This window comes from Pan troglodytes, chromosome 19, assembly GCF_028858775.2.
Source record: "Pan troglodytes isolate AG18354 chromosome 19, NHGRI_mPanTro3-v2.0_pri, whole genome shotgun sequence".
In the NCBI taxonomy this organism is placed as follows: domain Eukaryota; kingdom Metazoa; phylum Chordata; class Mammalia; order Primates; family Hominidae; genus Pan; species Pan troglodytes.
Window position 1 is genome coordinate 95,714,588 of NC_072417.2, and position 16,951 is coordinate 95,731,538.

The window sequence follows — 16,951 nt, forward strand, 5'->3', positions numbered from 1 at the left end:
ACCAGGGTGAGGCCGAGGCCCGAGAGGCAAGTCCCTGCCCAGGCCCTGGCTGGCCAGGACGCGCTGGCCACAGCTTCCCAGAGTGGACGCTGCCGTGCACCCGCCAACACTTCCCCGTCAGCTTCCCGGTCCCACACCGCTCCTGCTGGCAACGAGGTCGCAGCGTATTAAATTCTCGACGCAACTACTGTGTGAAAAAGCCACGCAAACCAGCGAGGAGCCTGCTCACCACAGGGGCCCTCAGAGGGCTCTGCTGCTCCTCGGTCAAAACCTCCTTTAGGCAGCGACTCTGCCGGCTGCCGGCTGGGCTGTGTCCTGAGAACTGGGGCTGGGAGGGGCCAGGTGGGAGGGACCTCATCCTCCAGGCGCCCACTGGCCCAGCCCTGAGTGTTCACGACAGGTGCAGGGCTCCCTCCCCGGCCCCCTCCTGGCCAGGGCAGCCACAGCTCAGCCCCAAGGCCTTGAGTGGCCTTTTCAGAGAAAACCAGGACCTGGGGGCTCCTCCCGGGAGCCTCTGACCCCCAGACCCATAAACAGGCTTCTCTGTGGGGTCCCTCAACCACTACTTTCCTCTCACCTGAGGGGACCAGCCAGGCAGCTCAGGCACCCAAGTCTTTAGGGAATGAGCTCACTGCCCTCTCCACCCACAGCAGGACACCTGGCAGCCAAAGCCCCACACCTGCCCCTATCCCAGGACTGGGACGAGGAAGCCCCAGGGTGAGGGGTGGCCCTGATCTGAGCCCTAACCTGGTGGGGGTGGCAGGCAGCCCCAGGTGTGTGGATGACCTGAGCCAGGCACAGACAGCTGCCAGGTAGGGAGGAGCAGAGGTCATGGGGATGCAGGGAAAGGGTTTGGGGGTTCCTCCCACAGGGCCACTGTGTGAGACAATTTGTCACTTTCTTACAAAACTAAACACACTCTGACCACAGCATCCAGCAATCCCACTCCTTAGAGTTTACCAAAATGAGTTGAGAACTTATGTCTACAGACACCTGCACATGAATATTTGTAGTAGCTTTATTCATAATTGCCCAAACCTGGGAGCAAGATGTCTTTCCATAGGTGAATGGATAAATAAACCATGGTACATCCAGACAATGGAATACCATTCAGTGTTAAAAAATAAGCGAGCTGGCCATGCAAGGTGGCTCACGTCTGTAATCCCAGCACTGTGGGAGGCAGGGGCAGGCGGATCACTTGAGCCCAAGTGTTTGAGACCAGTGTGGGCAACATGGTGAGGCCCTGTCTCACAAAAAATACAAAACTTATCGGGGTGTGCACCAGCACCTGTAGTCCCAGCTATTTGGGAGGCTGAGGTGAGAAGATCACAGGAGCCCAGGAGGTTGAGGCTGTAGTAGCTGTGATTTCACCAGTGCATTCCAGCCTGGGTGACAGAGCAAGACCCTGTCTCAAAAAAAAAAAAAAAAAAAAAAGAAGTGAACTATCAAACCACAAAAGACATGGAAGAACCAAAGTGCGTATTACTAAAAAAGAAGTTGAAAAGGCTACATAATGTATGAGTCCAGCTCTATGACATTTTGGAAAAGGCAAAATTAAGGAGACAGTCAAAAGATTCCTGGTTGCCAGGGGCTGGGAGAGGGAGTGATGAAAATGCAGAACACAGATGAATCGGGGCGGAGAAACCCGTCTGTACAATATTAGAGTGGTGGGTCTGCATGATTATACATGTGTCCAAACCTGCAGAATGCACAGCACGGGAGGAAAGCATAATGGAAACTGCAGAGGGCGACGATGATAATAACAACGTGTAACAAATGGCTGGGAGGGGAGGACTGGGGAAGGCTGTGCACCTGCAGGAGCAGGGGAGCGGTGGGAGAGCTCCATGCTTTTGGCTCAATTTTGCTATGAACCTAAAACTGCTGTAAAAAATAGAGTCTATTGAAAAAACAAGTGTTAATTTATAAGCGTCTCGTTTAAAGAGCAAAGAGATGAACCACAAAGGGGAAAATGTGTTTAAACAATAACTAATTGACAATTGGCTGGAGAGAACTTTAAGACAGAGACAGCAAAGCAGGGATCACGTTTTACAAACGCGGCAGGACCAGGACGTCGTGCCCACGACGGGCCAGCAACCACAGGCTGGATGCTCACCCCGTGCCAGCCTGCAGACGGAGAGCACCCACCCCAATCTCCAGCCCCCAGAGGAGCTGCCTCTCCAGGGCCTTCCTGCAGGCGCCCAGGGGCTGCACATGGCCCTCCTTGGAGGGAGCTGGTGACTCAGCACTTTCATTTCCTGGAAACTGAGGCTCATGGGAGATATGCAGATGAGCCCAGAGCACCATGGGAAATGGCCCTTTATATACCCAGATGGGCTCTGCCTCCGCCTTTCCCTGGGTGCCCACATGAGCAGAGACACCAGGATGGTGAGGTCTCCTGAGGAGGGGTCTCTGAGGAGGGGTCTCGGAGACACGGCCTGGTGCTGGGTGAGGGGTTGGGAGGCTGAAGCGGGGCCAGGATTCCTCAGGTTCCCTCAGTTTCCCTCAAGTTTCCCTCAGTTTCCCTCAGGTTCCCCCAGTTTCCCTCAAATTTCCCTCAGTTTCCCTCAGTTTCCCTCAAATTTCCCTCACTTTCCCTCAGGTTTCCTAAGGTTCTCTCAAGTTCCCTCAAGTTTCCCTCAGTTTCCCTCAGGTTCCCCCAGTTTCCCTCAAGTTTCCCTCAGTTTCCCTCAGGTTTCCTAAGGTTCTCTCAAGTTCCCTCAAGTTTCCCTCAGTTTCCCTCAGGTTCCCTCAGTTTCCCTCAAATTTCCCTCAGTTTCCCTCAGGTTTCCTAAGGTTCCCCCAGTTTCCCTCAAGTTCCCCCAGTTTCCCTCAAGTTCCCCCAGTTTCCCTCAGGTTCCCTCAGTTTCCCTCAAATTTCCCTCAGTTTCCCTCAGGTTCCCTCAGTTTCCCTCAAATTTCCCTCACTTTCCCTCAGGTTTCCTAAGGTTCTCTCGAGTTCCCTCAAGTTTCCCTCAGTTTCCCTCAGGTTCCCTCAGGTTCCCCCAGTTTCCCTCAAGTTCCCCCAGTTTCCCTCAGGTTCCCTCAGGTTCCCCCAGTTTCCCTCAAGTTCCCCCAGTTTCCCTCAGTTTCCCTCAGGTTCCCCCAGTTTCCCTCAAGTTTCCCTCAGGTTCCCCCAGTTTCCCTCAAGTTCCCCCAGGTTCCCTCAGGTTCCCTCAGTTTCCCTCAGGTTCCCCCAGTTTCCCTCAAGTTTCCCTCAGGTTCCCTCAAGTTTCCCTCAAGTTTCCCTCAGGTTCCCTCAGGTTCCCTCAGTTTCCCTCAGGTTCCCTCAGGTTCCCTCAGTTTCCCTCAAGTTTCCCTCAGGTTCCCTCAGGTTCCCTCAGTTTCCCTCAGGTTCCCTCAGGTTCCCTCAGTTTCCCTCAAGTTTCCTTCAGGTTCCCCCAGTTTCCCTCAGGTTCCCCCAGTTTCCCTCAGGTTCTCCCAGTTTCCCTCAAGTTTCCCTCAGGTTCCCCCAGTTTCCCTCAGGTTCCCCCAGTTTCCCTCAAGTTTCCCTCAGGTTCCCTCAGTTTCCCTCAAGTTTCCCTCGGGTTCCCTCAGTTTCCCTCAGGTTCCCTCAGTTTCCCTCAGGTTCCCTCAAGTTTCCCTCAGGTTCCCTCAGTTTCCCTCAGGTTCCCCCAGTTTCCCTCAGGTTCCCCCAGTTTCCCTCAAGTTTCCCTCAGATTCCCCCAGTTTCCCTCAAGTTTCCCTCAGGTTCCCTCAGTTTCCCTCAGTTTCCCTCAAGTTTCCCTCAGGTTCCCCCAGTTTCCCTCAGGTTCCCCCAGTTTCCCTCAGGTTCCCTCAGTTTCCCTCAAGTTTCCCTCGGGTTCCCTCAGTTTCCCTCAGGTTCCCTCAGGTTCCCTCAAGTTTCCCTCAGGTTCCCTCAGGTTCCCCCAGTTTCCCTCAAGTTTCCCTCAGGTTCCCTCAGTTTCCCTCAAGTTTCCCTCGGGTTCCCTCAGTTTCCCTCGGGTTCCCTCAGTTTCCCTCAAGTTTCCCTCAGGTTCCCTCAGTTTCCCCCAGTTTCCCTCAAGTTTCCCTCAGATTCCCTCAGTTTCCCTCAAGTTTCCCTCAGGTTCCCTCAGTTTCCCCCAGTTTCCCTCAAGTTTCCCTCAGGTTCCCTCAGTTTCCCTCAGTTTCCCTCAAGTTTCCCTCAGGTTCCCCCAGTTTCCCTCAGGTTCCCCCAGTTTCCCTCAGGTTCCCTCAGTTTCCCTCAAGTTTCCCTCGGGTTCCCTCAGTTTCCCTCAGGTTCCCTCAGGTTCCCTCAAGTTTCCCTCAGGTTCCCTCAGGTTCCCCCAGTTTCCCTCAAGTTTCCCTCAAGTTTCCCTCAGGTTCCCTCAGTTTCCCTCAAGTTTCCCTCGGGTTCCCTCAGTTTCCCTCGGGTTCCCTCAGTTTCCCTCAAGTTTCCCTCAGGTTCCCTCAGTTTCCCTCAAGTTTCCCTCAGGTTCCCTCAGGTTCCCTCAGGTTCCCCCAGTTTCCCTCAAGTTTCCCTCAAGTTTCCCTCAGGTTCCCTCAGTTTACCTCAAGTTTCCCTCGGGTTCCCTCAGTTTCCCTCGGGTTCCCTCAGTTTCCCTCAAATTTCCCTCACTTTCCCTCAGGTTTCCTAAGGTTCTCTCGAGTTCCCTCAAGTTTCCCTCAGTTTCCCTCAGGTTCCCTCAGGTTCCCCCAGTTTCCCTCAAGTTCCCCCAGTTTCCCTCAGGTTCCCTCAGGTTCCCCCAGTTTCCCTCAAGTTCCCCCAGTTTCCCTCAGTTTCCCTCAGGTTCCCCCAGTTTCCCTCAAGTTTCCCTCAGGTTCCCCCAGTTTCCCTCAGGTTCCCCCAGTTTCCCTCAGGTTCCCTCAGTTTCCCTCAAGTTTCCCTCGGGTTCCCTCAGTTTCCCTCAGGTTCCCTCAGGTTCCCTCAAGTTTCCCTCAGGTTCCCTCAGGTTCCCTCAGGTTCCCCCAGTTTCCCTCAAGTTTCCCTCAAGTTTCCCTCAGGTTCCCTCAGTTTCCCTCAAGTTTCCCTCGGGTTCCCTCAGTTTCCCTCGGGTTCCCTCAGTTTCCCTCAAGTTTCCCTCAGGTTCCCTCAGTTTCCCTCAAGTTTCCCTCAGGTTCCCTCAGGTTCCCTCAGGTTCCCCCAGTTTCCCTCAAGTTTCCCTCAAGTTTCCCTCAGGTTCCCTCAGTTTCCCTCAAGTTTCCCTCGGGTTCCCTCAGTTTCCCTCAAATTTCCCTCACTTTCCCTCAGGTTTCCTAAGGTTCTCTCGAGTTCCCTCAAGTTTCCCTCAGTTTCCCTCAGGTTCCCTCAGGTTCCCCCAGTTTCCCTCAAGTTCCCCCAGTTTCCCTCAGGTTCCCTCAGGTTCCCCCAGTTTCCCTCAAGTTCCCCCAGTTTCCCTCAGTTTCCCTCAGGTTCCCCCAGTTTCCCTCAAGTTTCCCTCAGGTTCCCCCAGTTTCCCTCAAGTTCCCCCAGGTTCCCTCAGGTTCCCTCAGTTTCCCTCAGGTTCCCCCAGTTTCCCTCAAGTTTCCCTCAGGTTCCCTCAAGTTTCCCTCAAGTTTCCCTCAGGTTCCCTCAGGTTCCCTCAGTTTCCCTCAGGTTCCCTCAGGTTCCCTCAGTTTCCCTCAAGTTTCCCTCAGGTTCCCTCAGTTTCCCTCAAGTTTCCTTCAGGTTCCCCCAGTTTCCCTCAGGTTCCCCCAGTTTCCCTCAGGTTCTCCCAGTTTCCCTCAAGTTTCCCTCAGGTTCCCCCAGTTTCCCTCAGGTTCCCCCAGTTTCCCTCAAGTTTCCCTCAGGTTCCCTCAGTTTCCCTCAAGTTTCCCTCGGGTTCCCTCAGTTTCCCTCAGGTTCCCTCAGTTTCCCTCAAGTTTCCCTCGGGTTCCCTCAGTTTCCCTCAGGTTCCCTCAGTTTCCCTCAAGTTTCCCTCAGGTTCCCTCAGTTTCCCTCAGGTTCCCCCAGTTTCCCTCAGGTTCCCCCAGTTTCCCTCAAGTTTCCCTCAGATTCCCCCAGTTTCCCTCAAGTTTCCCTCAGGTTCCCTCAGTTTCCCTCAGTTTCCCTCAAGTTTCCCTCAGGTTCCCCCAGTTTCCCTCAGGTTCCCTCAGTTTCCCTCAAGTTTCCCTCAGGTTCCCCCAGTTTCCCTCAGGTTCTCCCAGTTTCCCTCAAGTTTCCCTCAGGTTCCCCCAGTTTCCCTCAAGTTTCCCTCAGATTCCCCCAGTTTCCCTCAAGTTTCCCTCAGGTTCCCCCAGTTTCCCTCAGGTTCCCCCAGTTTCCCTCAGGTTCCCTCAGTTTCCCTCAAGTTTCCCTCAGGTTCCCTCAGTTTCCCTCAAGTTTCCCTCAGGTTCCCCCAGTTTCGCTCAGGTTCCCCCAGTTTCCCTCAGGTTCTCCCAGTTTCCCTCAAGTTTCCCTCAGGTTCCCCCAGTTTCCGTCAAGTTTCCCTCAGATTCCCCCAGTTTCCCTCAAGTTTCCCTCAGGTTCCCTCAGGTTCCCTCAGTTTCCCTCAAGTTTCCCTCAGGTTCCCTCAGTTTCCCTCAGGTTCCCGAAGTTTCCCTCAAGTTTCCCTCAGGTTCCCTCAGTTTCCCTCAGGTTCCCCCAGTTTCCCTCAGGTTCCCCCAGTTTCCCTCAAGTTTCCCTCAGATTCCCCCAGTTTCCCTCAAGTTTCCCTCAGGTTCCCTCAGTTTCCCTCAGTTTCCCTCAAGTTTCCCTCAGGTTCCCCCAGTTTCCCTCAGGTTCCCTCAGTTTCCCTCAAGTTTCCCTCAGATTCCCCCAGTTTCCCTCAGGTTCTCCCAGTTTCCCTCAAGTTTCCCTCAGGTTCCCCCAGTTTCCCTCAAGTTTCCCTCAGATTCCCCCAGTTTCCCTCAAGTTTCCCTCAGGTTCCCCCAGTTTCCCTCAAGTTTCCCTCAGGTTCCCCCAGTTTCCCTCAGGTTCCCCCAGTTTCCCTCAGGTTCCCTCAGTTTCCCTCAAGTTTCCCTCAGGTTCCCTCAGTTTCCCTCAAGTTTCCCTCAGGTTCCCCCAGTTTCTCTCAGGTTCCCCCAGTTTCCCTCAGGTTCTCCCAGTTTCCCTCAAGTTTCCCTCAGGTTCCCCCAGTTTCCGTCAAGTTTCCCTCAGATTCCCCCAGTTTCCCTCAAGTTTCCCTCAGGTTCCCTCAGGTTCCCTCAGTTTCCCTCAAGTTTCCCTCAAGTTTCCCTCAGGTTCCCTCAGGTTCCCTCAGGTTCCCGAAGTTTCCCTCAGGTTTCCCTCAGGTTCCCTCAGGTTCCCTCAGGTTCCCTCAGTTTCCCTCAAGTTTCCCTCAGGTTCCCTCAGTTTCCCTCAAGTTTCCTTCAGGTTCCCCCAGTTTCCCTCAGGTTCCCCCAGTTTCCCTCAGGTTCTCCCAGTTTCCCTCAAGTTTCCCTCAGGTTCCCCCAGTTTCCCTCAGGTTCCCCCAGTTTCCCTCAAGTTTCCCTCAGGTTCCCTCAGTTTCCCTCAAGTTTCCCTCGGGTTCCCTCAGTTTCCCTCAGGTTCTCCCAGTTTCCCTCAAGTTTCCCTCAGGTTCCCCCAGTTTCCCTCAGGTTCCCTCAGTTTCCCTCAAGTTTCCCTCAGGTTCCCTCAGTTTCCCTCAGGTTCCCCCAGTTTCCCTCAGGTTCCCTCAGTTTCCCTCAAGTTCCCCTCAGGTTCCCCCAGTTTCCCTCAGTTTCCCCCAGTTTCGCTCAGGTTCCCCCAGTTTCCCTCAGTTTCCCTCAAGTTTCCCTCAGGTTCCCCCAGTTTCCCTCAGGTTCCCCCAGTTTCCCTCAGGTTCCCTCAGTTTCCCCCAGTTTCCCTCAGGGTCCCTCAGGTTCCCCCAGTTTCCCTCAGGTTCCCCCAGTTTCCCTCAGGTTCCCCCAGTTTCCCCCAGTTTCCCTCAAGTTTCCCTCAGGTTCCCTCAGGTTCCCTCAGTTTCCCTCAGGTTCCCTCAGGTTCCCTCAGTTTCCCTCAAGTTTCCCTCAGGTTCCCTCAGTTTCCCTCAAGTTTCCTTCAGGTTCCCCCAGTTTCCCTCAGGTTCCCCCAGTTTCCCTCAGGTTCTCCCAGTTTCCCTCAAGTTTCCCTCAGGTTCCCCCAGTTTCCCTCAGGTTCCCCCAGTTTCCCTCAAGTTTCCCTCAGGTTCCCTCAGTTTCCCTCAAGTTTCCCTCGGGTTCCCTCAGGTTCCCTCAGGTTCCCTCAGTTTCCCTCAGGTTCCCTCAAGTTTCCCTCAGGTTCCCTCAGTTTCCCTCAGGTTCCCCCAGTTTCCCTCAGGTTCCCCCAGTTTCCCTCAAGTTTCCCTCAGATTCCCCCAGTTTCCCTCAAGTTTCCCTCAGGTTCCCTCAGTTTCCCTCAGTTTCCCTCAAGTTTCCCTCAGGTTCCCCCAGTTTCCCTCAGGTTCCCCCAGTTTCCCTCAGGTTCCCTCAGTTTCCCTCAAGTTTCCCTCGGGTTCCCTCAGTTTCCCTCAGGTTCCCTCAGGTTCCCTCAAGTTTCCCTCAGGTTCCCTCAGGTTCCCTCAGGTTCCCCCAGTTTCCCTCAAGTTTCCCTCAGGTTCCCTCAGTTTCCCTCAAGTTTCCCTCGGGTTCCCTCAGTTTCCCTCGGGTTCCCTCAGTTTCCCTCAAGTTTCCCTCAGGTTCCCTCAGTTTCCCCCAGTTTCCCTCAAGTTTCCCTCAGATTCCCTCAGTTTCCCTCAAGTTTCCCTCAGGTTCCCTCAGTTTCCCCCAGTTTCCCTCAAGTTTCCCTCAGGTTCCCTCAGTTTCCCTCAGTTTCCCTCAAGTTTCCCTCAGGTTCCCCCAGTTTCCCTCAGGTTCCCCCAGTTTCCCTCAGGTTCCCTCAGTTTCCCTCAAGTTTCCCTCGGGTTCCCTCAGTTTCCCTCAGGTTCCCTCAGGTTCCCTCAAGTTTCCCTCAGGTTCCCTCAGGTTCCCTCAGGTTCCCCCAGTTTCCCTCAAGTTTCCCTCAAGTTTCCCTCAGGTTCCCTCAGTTTCCCTCAAGTTTCCCTCGGGTTCCCTCAGTTTCCCTCGGGTTCCCTCAGTTTCCCTCAAGTTTCCCTCAGGTTCCCTCAGTTTCCCCCAGTTTCCCTCAAGTTTCCCTCAAGTTTCCCTCAGATTCCCTCAGTTTCCCTCAAGTTTCCCTCAGGTTCCCTCAGTTTCCCCCAGTTTCCCTCAAGTTTCCCTCAGATTCCCTCAGTTTCCCTCAAGTTTCCCTCAGGTTCCCCCAGTTTCCCTCAGGTTCCCTCAGGTTCCCCCAGGTTCCCTCAGGTTCCCCCAGTTTCCCTCAAGTTTCCCTCAGGTTCCCTCAGTTTCCCTCAAGTTTCCCTCAGGTTCCCTCAGTTTCCCTCAAGTTTCCCTCAGGTTCCCCCAGTTTCCCTCAGGTTCCCTCAGTTTCCCTCAAGTTTCCTTCAGGTTCCCCCAGTTTCCCTCAGGTTCCCCCAGTTTCCCTCAAGTTTCCCTCAGGTTCCCCCAGTTTCCCTCAGGTTCCCTCAGTTTCTCTCAAGTTTCCCTCAGGTTCCCCCAGTTTCCCTCAAGTTTCCCTCAGGTTCCCCCAGTTTCCCTCAGGTTCCCTCAGTTTCCCTCAAGTTTCCCTCGGGTTCCCCCAGTTTCCCACAGTTTCCCTCAGGTTCCCTCAAGTTTCCCTCAGGTTCCCCCAGTTTCCCTCAGGTTCCCTCAGTTTCCCTCAAGTTCCCCTCAGGTTCCCCCAGTTTCCCTCAGGTTCCCTCAGTTTCCCTCAAGTTCCCCTCAGGTTCCCCCAGTTTCCCTCAGGTTCCCTCAGTTTCCCTCAAGTTCCCCTCAGGTTCCCCGAGTTTCCCTCAGGTTCCCTCAGTTTCCCTCAAGTTTCCCTCAGGTTCCCCCAGTTTCCCTCAGGTTCCCTCAGTTTCCCTCAAGTTTCCCTCAGGTTCCCCCAGTTTCCCTCAGGTTCCCTCAGTTTCCCTCAAGTTTCCCTCAGGTTCCCCCAGTTTCCCTCAGGTTCCCTCAGTTTCCCCCAGTTTCCCTCAGGTTCCCCCAGTTTCCCTCAGGTTCCCCCAGTTTCCCTCAGGTTCCCTCAGGTTTCCTCAAGTTGCCTCAGTTTCCTTCAGGTTCCCTCAATTTCCATCAGGTCCCCTCAGGCTCTGCCAGTTTCCCTCATGTTCCCCCAGGTTCTGTCAGGTGAGGCTGATGGGCTGTTGGGGTCCCTGAGGTGTAGGGGGTGGCTGATGAGCCCGGGGAGGTCGGATGGAGTAACTGAAGGCCTCCCAGCCCCGGTGCTGTTCAAACTGAGCAGGGTCCCCACTAAAGGGCCAGTCTGAACCCCAACATCCCTGCCCCTGCTGGTCCCCACAGTTTGCCCCCACCCTGCCTGCTGGGGGTGCCTAACCTCCCTTCCTTTGCCTTTCCAGCTCTCCTGAGACCACAGCAACTGCAGAAGCTGAAGACATTTCCAGAAGTTCAAGCTTCCACCCTCTGCAGGTCCCCACTGAGCTGGGACCCAGGTCATCCACCCCACCCCAAATCCCTGGATAGGAAACCCCTTTCTCCTCCTGCTCCTTGTCCCCTTCATCCCTGCCGCCCAGCATCCTACTGGCCTCAGCACCTGTGGCCAGACCGTCCAAGATCCTCTGAAGGCCCAGCTCTTGCTGTCCACCCCGGCAGTAGGCAGGCAGGCTGGCCATGTGCCCTCCGGTCAGCATGCGGTATGAGGAAGAGGGCATGTCCTACCTCTATGCCTCCTGGATGTATCAGCTTCAACATGGAGATCAGCTAAGCATTTGCTTCACCTGCTTCAAGGCTGCCTTTCTAGACTTTAAAGACTTGCTGGAGTCAGAGGACTGGGAAGAAGACAACTGGGACCCTGAGCTGATGGAGCACACTGAGGCAGAGTCGGAGCAGGAGGGGTCCTCAGGGATGGAGCTGAGCTGGGGGCAGAGCCCAGGACAGCCTGTGCAGGGGGGCTCTGAGGCATGGGGGCCAGGGACCCTGGCAGCAGCCCCAGAAGGGTTGGAAGATGCAGGTCTGGACCCCCACTTTGTCCCCACTGAACTATGGCCTCAGGAGGCTGTGCCCCTGGGCCTGGGCCTTGAGGATGCTGACTGGACCCAGGGTCTTCCCTGGAGATTTGAGGAGCTTCTTACCTGCTCACACTGGCCAAGCTTCTTTCCTTCATAGCAGGGGTTTCTCAAAGTGGACCTGCCCCCAGGGGAGCCCATGGTGTTCAAGCTGGGCATTACCTGGGCAGTGGACCCTGCCGAGGCTGAGGCCTAGTTACTGGCCCTGCAGCCTGTCTCCATGGTGGGCTGCTATGATACCATCTACCTATAGAAGATGACCCCAGACAGGGCCCTGAGGACCCCAGGGCAGCACTGGAAATTGCTGCTGGAGCCTGGTGAAGTGTGGGTGGTGAGACTCCAAGATGCACCCCAAGAGCAGGACTTGCACTGGTGGACGCTGAGCATTCTAGAAACATCGTTAACAGGACACAGGGCAGAGCTGGTCCCTGCAGCCTCAGCCCTGCAGAAGAGGATTCACCATAGTCTCTTATTCACCCTGGACCAACAGGGAGAGCAAGAAGGGAGACTCAGCCTGTAAGCCACAGTCCTCCAGCCAAGAACAGGATCTCAGCACCCCTGAGACACAGAGCAGGGGTCCTGAGGAAAGCCTGGCTGTTGCAGGAGGCTCGGCCATGGGGGAGCTGCCCTGTTTCCAGCCTCAGTCCAGGGCCCCAGAACTGAGAGACTAAGGCTCATGTAGCTGCCATTGTCCTGGGCACACCAGGACATCAGAGACTGGGAAGGGCCAGCAATTGCTGTTCCACAACAGCCAGGGGAGCAGTTGGCAAAGGAAACATGGGGAGCAACTTTAGGGGCTGGGAGATAGGGCCTGTTGTGGCCTCAGAGGGAAGCATTACAAATATTCATAACCTGGAAACAAGTTCTTACCAGTTGATTGTCACATAGTTCTGGATGTGTTGGCCTGAATGGCTGTTGTGCTGCTTGTGACATGGGGGGCAGGGCACAGAACTTGTGCCTATTTCACCTTGGCCATGGGGAGGGACATTGCTTGTAAAACACATGCTCTGCAGAACACACTAGAATCTGTGGTGACCTGGATGTGTTCTCGACTTTGCCAGGACAATCTCAGGGTGCCACAAGACCCTGTCAGCAGCACTAGGATCTCTGGTCTACAGTGGAGGGAGAGCTGGTTTTAAATGTTGGCCGTTGATGAAATTTAACCATTTAATTCCTGTTGCTCTATATGTTGTTTTTAATTTTAAAAAGTCATAAAAGCTTTCAATCAAGCTCCTGTGTAAGTCATTCCTCAGCAAGTTTTGTTGATTGGCCTTATCCTTGTCCTCTCAGTATCTGGGCTAAGCCAGTTTGCTGGCTTGAAATCCCACCAAATGGTGGGAACAGAGGATAGAAGGGAAGAGGAGCACGGGAGAGATGAGGGTTCTGGTCGGTTTTCAGGCTCATCATGGGAGTTTGTTTCACATTATTTATAAAGAAATACAGGGCCAGGCACAGTGGCACATGCCTGTAACCCCAGCACTTTGGGATTACGTCAGCCCAGGAATTCGAAACCAGCCTCGGCATCATAGTGAGATTTCATCTCTACTAACAATAAAAAAAGTTAGCTGGGTGTGGTGGCATGCACATGTAGTCCCATCTACTCAGGAGGCTGAGGCAGGAGGATTGCTTGAGTCCAGGAGGTCAAGACCGCAGTGAGCTGTGATTGTATCACTGCACTTCAGCCTGGGCGACAGAGCAAGACCCTGTATCAAAAAATAAAATAGGCCAGGCGAGGTGGCACATGCCTGTAATCCCAGCACTTTGGGAGGCCGAGGTGGGTGGATCACGAGCTCAGGGGTTTGAGACCAACCTGGGCAACGTGGCAAAACACTATCTCTACAAAAAATCCAAAAATGATCCAGGCGTGGTGGTGTGTGCCTGTAGTCCCAGCTACTTGGAAGGCTGAGGTGGGAGGATTGCTTGAGCCTGGGAGTTCAGGCTGCAGTGAGCCAAGATCATGCCATTACACTCCAGCCTGGGCAACAGTGAGACCCTATCTCAAAAAATAAAAATAAAGAAATAAAAATATATACTTAAAGAACAGCCATGTTTTGAACAATAAAAATGTGTTGTTAAACATATAATTAATTTAGATATGTGCCCCAGAATTTTTTTTTAAGTCTATAGACTAAACCACATGTAAAGGTTGCTAATGTTGGCCAGGCACGGTGGCTCATGCCTGTAATCCCAGCACTTTGGGAGGCCGAGGTGGGTGGATCACGAGGTCAGGAAGTCGAGACCATCCTGGCCAACATGGTGAAATCCCGTCTCTACTAAAAATACAAAAATTAGCTGGGCATGGTGGCGCGTGCCTGTAATCCCAGCCACTTGGAAGGCTGAGGCAAGAGAATCGCTTGAACCTGGGAGGCGGAGGTTGCAGTGAGCCAAGATCATGCCATTGAACTCCATCCTAGGTGAGAGAGTGAGACTCCATCTCAAAAAAAAAAGTTTGCTAATGTTGAGGAGACAGATGATGCCAATGATGATGATGGCTATCATGGTGGTGATGGTTATAGTGGTGGTGGTAATAATGGTGATGGAGATAGTGAAGATAGTAAAGAATGCCCACAGGAAGAGACCTGAAGGATAAAGGGCTCTGCCTCCTTGGATTTGGCTGCTGCTGAGGCCCCTCCATTAGTTTCAGCATTGGGGCCCTCCACTGCTGTCAGACATGGATGTGGATGATAGTCCTTCAAGAAGGAGGTGGGGCCCCTGACCTCCTTGCCTCCCAGGAAGGCAGGAAGAAGTGGAATGAGCACGCTGAGAAGGAAGGAACCCCCACACTCTGTTACATGACACGGGGTGAGGAGTTTGGCCCCATGGCGTGGTACACACATGTGCCTTTGGTTGTATGCTTGCAAGAGAAATCTGGGGCCTCTGGGGTTTCTGCCCTCACCCCAGCCCTGACTCTGACCTTTGGAATCCCTGGAAGGGCTTTCTAGAGCTCTGCATCCAGCCTCTTCACTCAGGACGTGAGGTTTCGTGAATCCTGAACTGGAACCTTTTCCCAAAGGTTAGCCAGCTTTCAAGTGGCCTCATGGGGCCAGGGAGGCTGTAGTGTTGGGACTCCCAGGGGGCCCCCAAAAGTTGATTCTGAGAAAAGACTATTATGTACACTAGACATTTCTCCTCACTCTCCCTATGTCTGAGCTTTCACGAGCTTGGACACTTTAAGTCAGGGGAAGTGCTCTGAATTCCATGTTGTCTCCTGCCAGCTTAAGCCCTTTCATCCCCTGCAATTGCTCAGATGTCTGAGGCTCTCCGCTAATTAATAGGGCCACCACCAGCTGGAGACCCGTGCAGGTTCTAATTGGTTTGATTCATGTTACCATCTCTCCAGCTGTGTCTCACATCTGGAGGTGTTTGAGACCAAGATTGGGGAAATTGTGGTGCCTGAGGTCAAAAGTAAGGGAAAATACCAACAGCAGCATCAAGGGAAGTGTCTCCTGGAAGAGTAAAGTGAAATCACCAGCTGCAGAGGTGCTCTGGGAGAGGTGGGAGGCCCTGCAGGGGTGTCCCCCTGGGACCTCCTTCCAAAAGAAAGAGCCCTCAGCTCTGGGTAATGAAGTGGGCCCACGCCCCCTGGGCAGGATCCCAGGCAGCTGATGGCTAATGGCTGAGCTCTAGTTGGGGCTTTGAGGGCCTGGCCGTTTCTGCACGGCCCAGTCTTTGCTCCTCATGAGGTTCCCTAACTCCATCTGGGGTGCACTCAGCCTGAGCTGCCTCCACCCCTCACTTTTATTCCCTTATTTATTTTTATTTTTATTTTCTTTTTATAGAGACAGGGTCTCACTATGTTGCTGGGGCTGGCCTTGAACTCCTGGGCTCAAGCGATCCTCCCACCTCAGCCTCCCAAAGTGTTAGGATTACAGGTATGAGCCACTGCGCTCAGCCACGTTCCCTTATTTTCATCAAGCATCTCTGCCCCAGTGTCTGCAGCAGGATGGGCCTCTGGTCTCTGAGCACCTGAGAGGTGGAGTGGGTTCTGAACAAAGCATCCTCTTCAAGTCTGAAAAACACAAGCATCAGGCTGGATGGGCACCTGAAAAGAGCCCCATGAAACCAGCTCTGTCTGTGGAACCTCATTTTCTACAGAATTTAGTAATCCAATTGGAAAGTACTTCTTTCAGAAAAATTATCATTGCAAAACATAATGAACCCATTAAGTGCAGAGCAAAGCTTCAAAAGTCACATTTGTGGAAAATGGGAGCTTTATGATTATGATTTATGATTTAATGGTCCATAAAGTGAATCATAGGCAGGCAGAGCCACTTTGCACTAAAGCGCTGGGATTACAGGTGTGAGCCACCGCGCCCGGCCTGAAATGTGAATTCTTACACAACAACAAAGAGCTTTCCAACTGCGTAATTTCACTCACCCTTCTCCAGAGACCTGGTGCTATTGTTGTCTTGGATATTAGTTGACACGTGTTATCATCATCATGTGCCACCAGAGCTGTCGCTGCATAGTCCTCATCTTTTTAATTTACAAACATATTTACCTTCCTGGTGCACTTCATTTTTCATGCACTTCTGAGTTTCTATCTGGGGTCATTTTCTGTCAGCAGAAGGAAAGCCTGAGGAGCTCCTTTAGTATTTTTTTCTGCTGTGACAAATATTCTTAGCTTTGTCTGAAAGTATCTTTATTTTATTGTACATAAATTGTTGGTTAAAATCCTTTATTTTGGTACTTTAAAGAGGTCATTCTCTTTTGGTTTCCATGGTTTTCTGAGGAGATCTAGCCATCTTTCCTATTGTTATTCCCTGAATGCATTGTCTTTTTTTTTTTTTAATCTCAATAATTTTTACAGTTTCTGTTTACCTTTGGTTTTTGGAATTTTTTACTACAATGCGCTGGAGTTGTTTGCTTTTAGTTTTTTTCTGCTTGTGATTTACTAAGATTCTAATGTCTGTAAGTTGACACTGCTTATCAATTTTGAAAATTTCAGCCACTGCCTTTTCAGATATTGCTCCTGCCCCATTTTCCTCTGCTGTTGTTCTGGGGACTCCAGTGACATGTACGTCAGATCATTTGATGGTGTGGTTCCACAGGCTTTTCTGTTTTTCATTCTTTTCTCTTTCTGTGTCTGGATAATTTCTATTGACCTACCTTTAAGTTAACTGATTCTTTCTTCTGCTGTGATTTCTGAATTTTAGATACTGTACTTTTAAAGTTATAAAATGTCCATTTGACCCTTGTGAGAAAGAAACTCATCCGTCCAAATCCAAAGAACTGACTCAGGGACCTGGAGAACAGCGAAAGCGAGGCTTTTAATGACGGCAAGATCGGGTGTCTGGTGGGCAGGCACACCCAGCAGTTTCAACAAGCAATTTATCCCCTAGTGCACAGATCTCTCCCCCGGTTCCTCATAGGCTGAGTACTCTGGGGTCACAGTCTTCCCGCATGTCGCCTATTGGTTGTTGGGCAGGGGCTGTAGGGCGCAGGTCCCTCCCCAGCTTCCTCATAGGCTGAGTACTAGGGGATCACAGTCTTCCTGCATGTCGCCTATTGGTTGTTGGGCAGGGGCTGCAGGGTGCAGGTCCCTCCCCAGGTTCCTCATAGGCTGAGTACTCTCGGGTCACAATCTTCCCGGATGTCGCCTATTGGTTGTTGGGCAGGTGCTGTAGGTGTTTTCTTCAGGGTTGTCCTGCTGCATTTTGTTGCAGCCCACAATGCATTGCAATCCTAGTTAGCTCAGGGGCTCTTTAAGTATTTGACTTATGACCTAAGTAGCTGGGCAGGCTGATAAGAATAGATCAAACCAGCTATTTTGCAGGCTAGTAAAATTTCATCTTAAACTTCTTTGATTTGGGTGAGGGCAACTAAGAGGGGGTTAAAAGGGGAGTGGATGAGGCCGACAAGCAGGCATCCACTATCCAAGCTGGGGCCTAGTATATCCTGTTCTTCTGTAGTTTGCTGACCTAAGCCGATTCAAGGCACACTGTCTTGGAAATGGACCACTGTATACATTATTTCCTTCACCCTTT

At 52.7% G+C, this 16,951-nt stretch overlaps 1 protein-coding gene across 1 annotated transcript; it reads left to right on the forward strand.

Moving 5' to 3' along the window:
* Positions 1 to 2,347: 2,347 nt before the first annotated feature.
* Positions 2,348 to 12,193, forward strand: TEX19 (testis expressed 19; the record flags this gene model as incomplete). The annotated part of the gene is given in 2 exon segments (NM_001246469.1): positions 2,348 to 2,385; positions 10,299 to 12,193. A coding segment is annotated over 1 exon segment (495 nt). The 3' UTR covers positions 11,065 to 12,193.
* Positions 12,194 to 16,951: the final 4,758 nt, after the last annotated feature.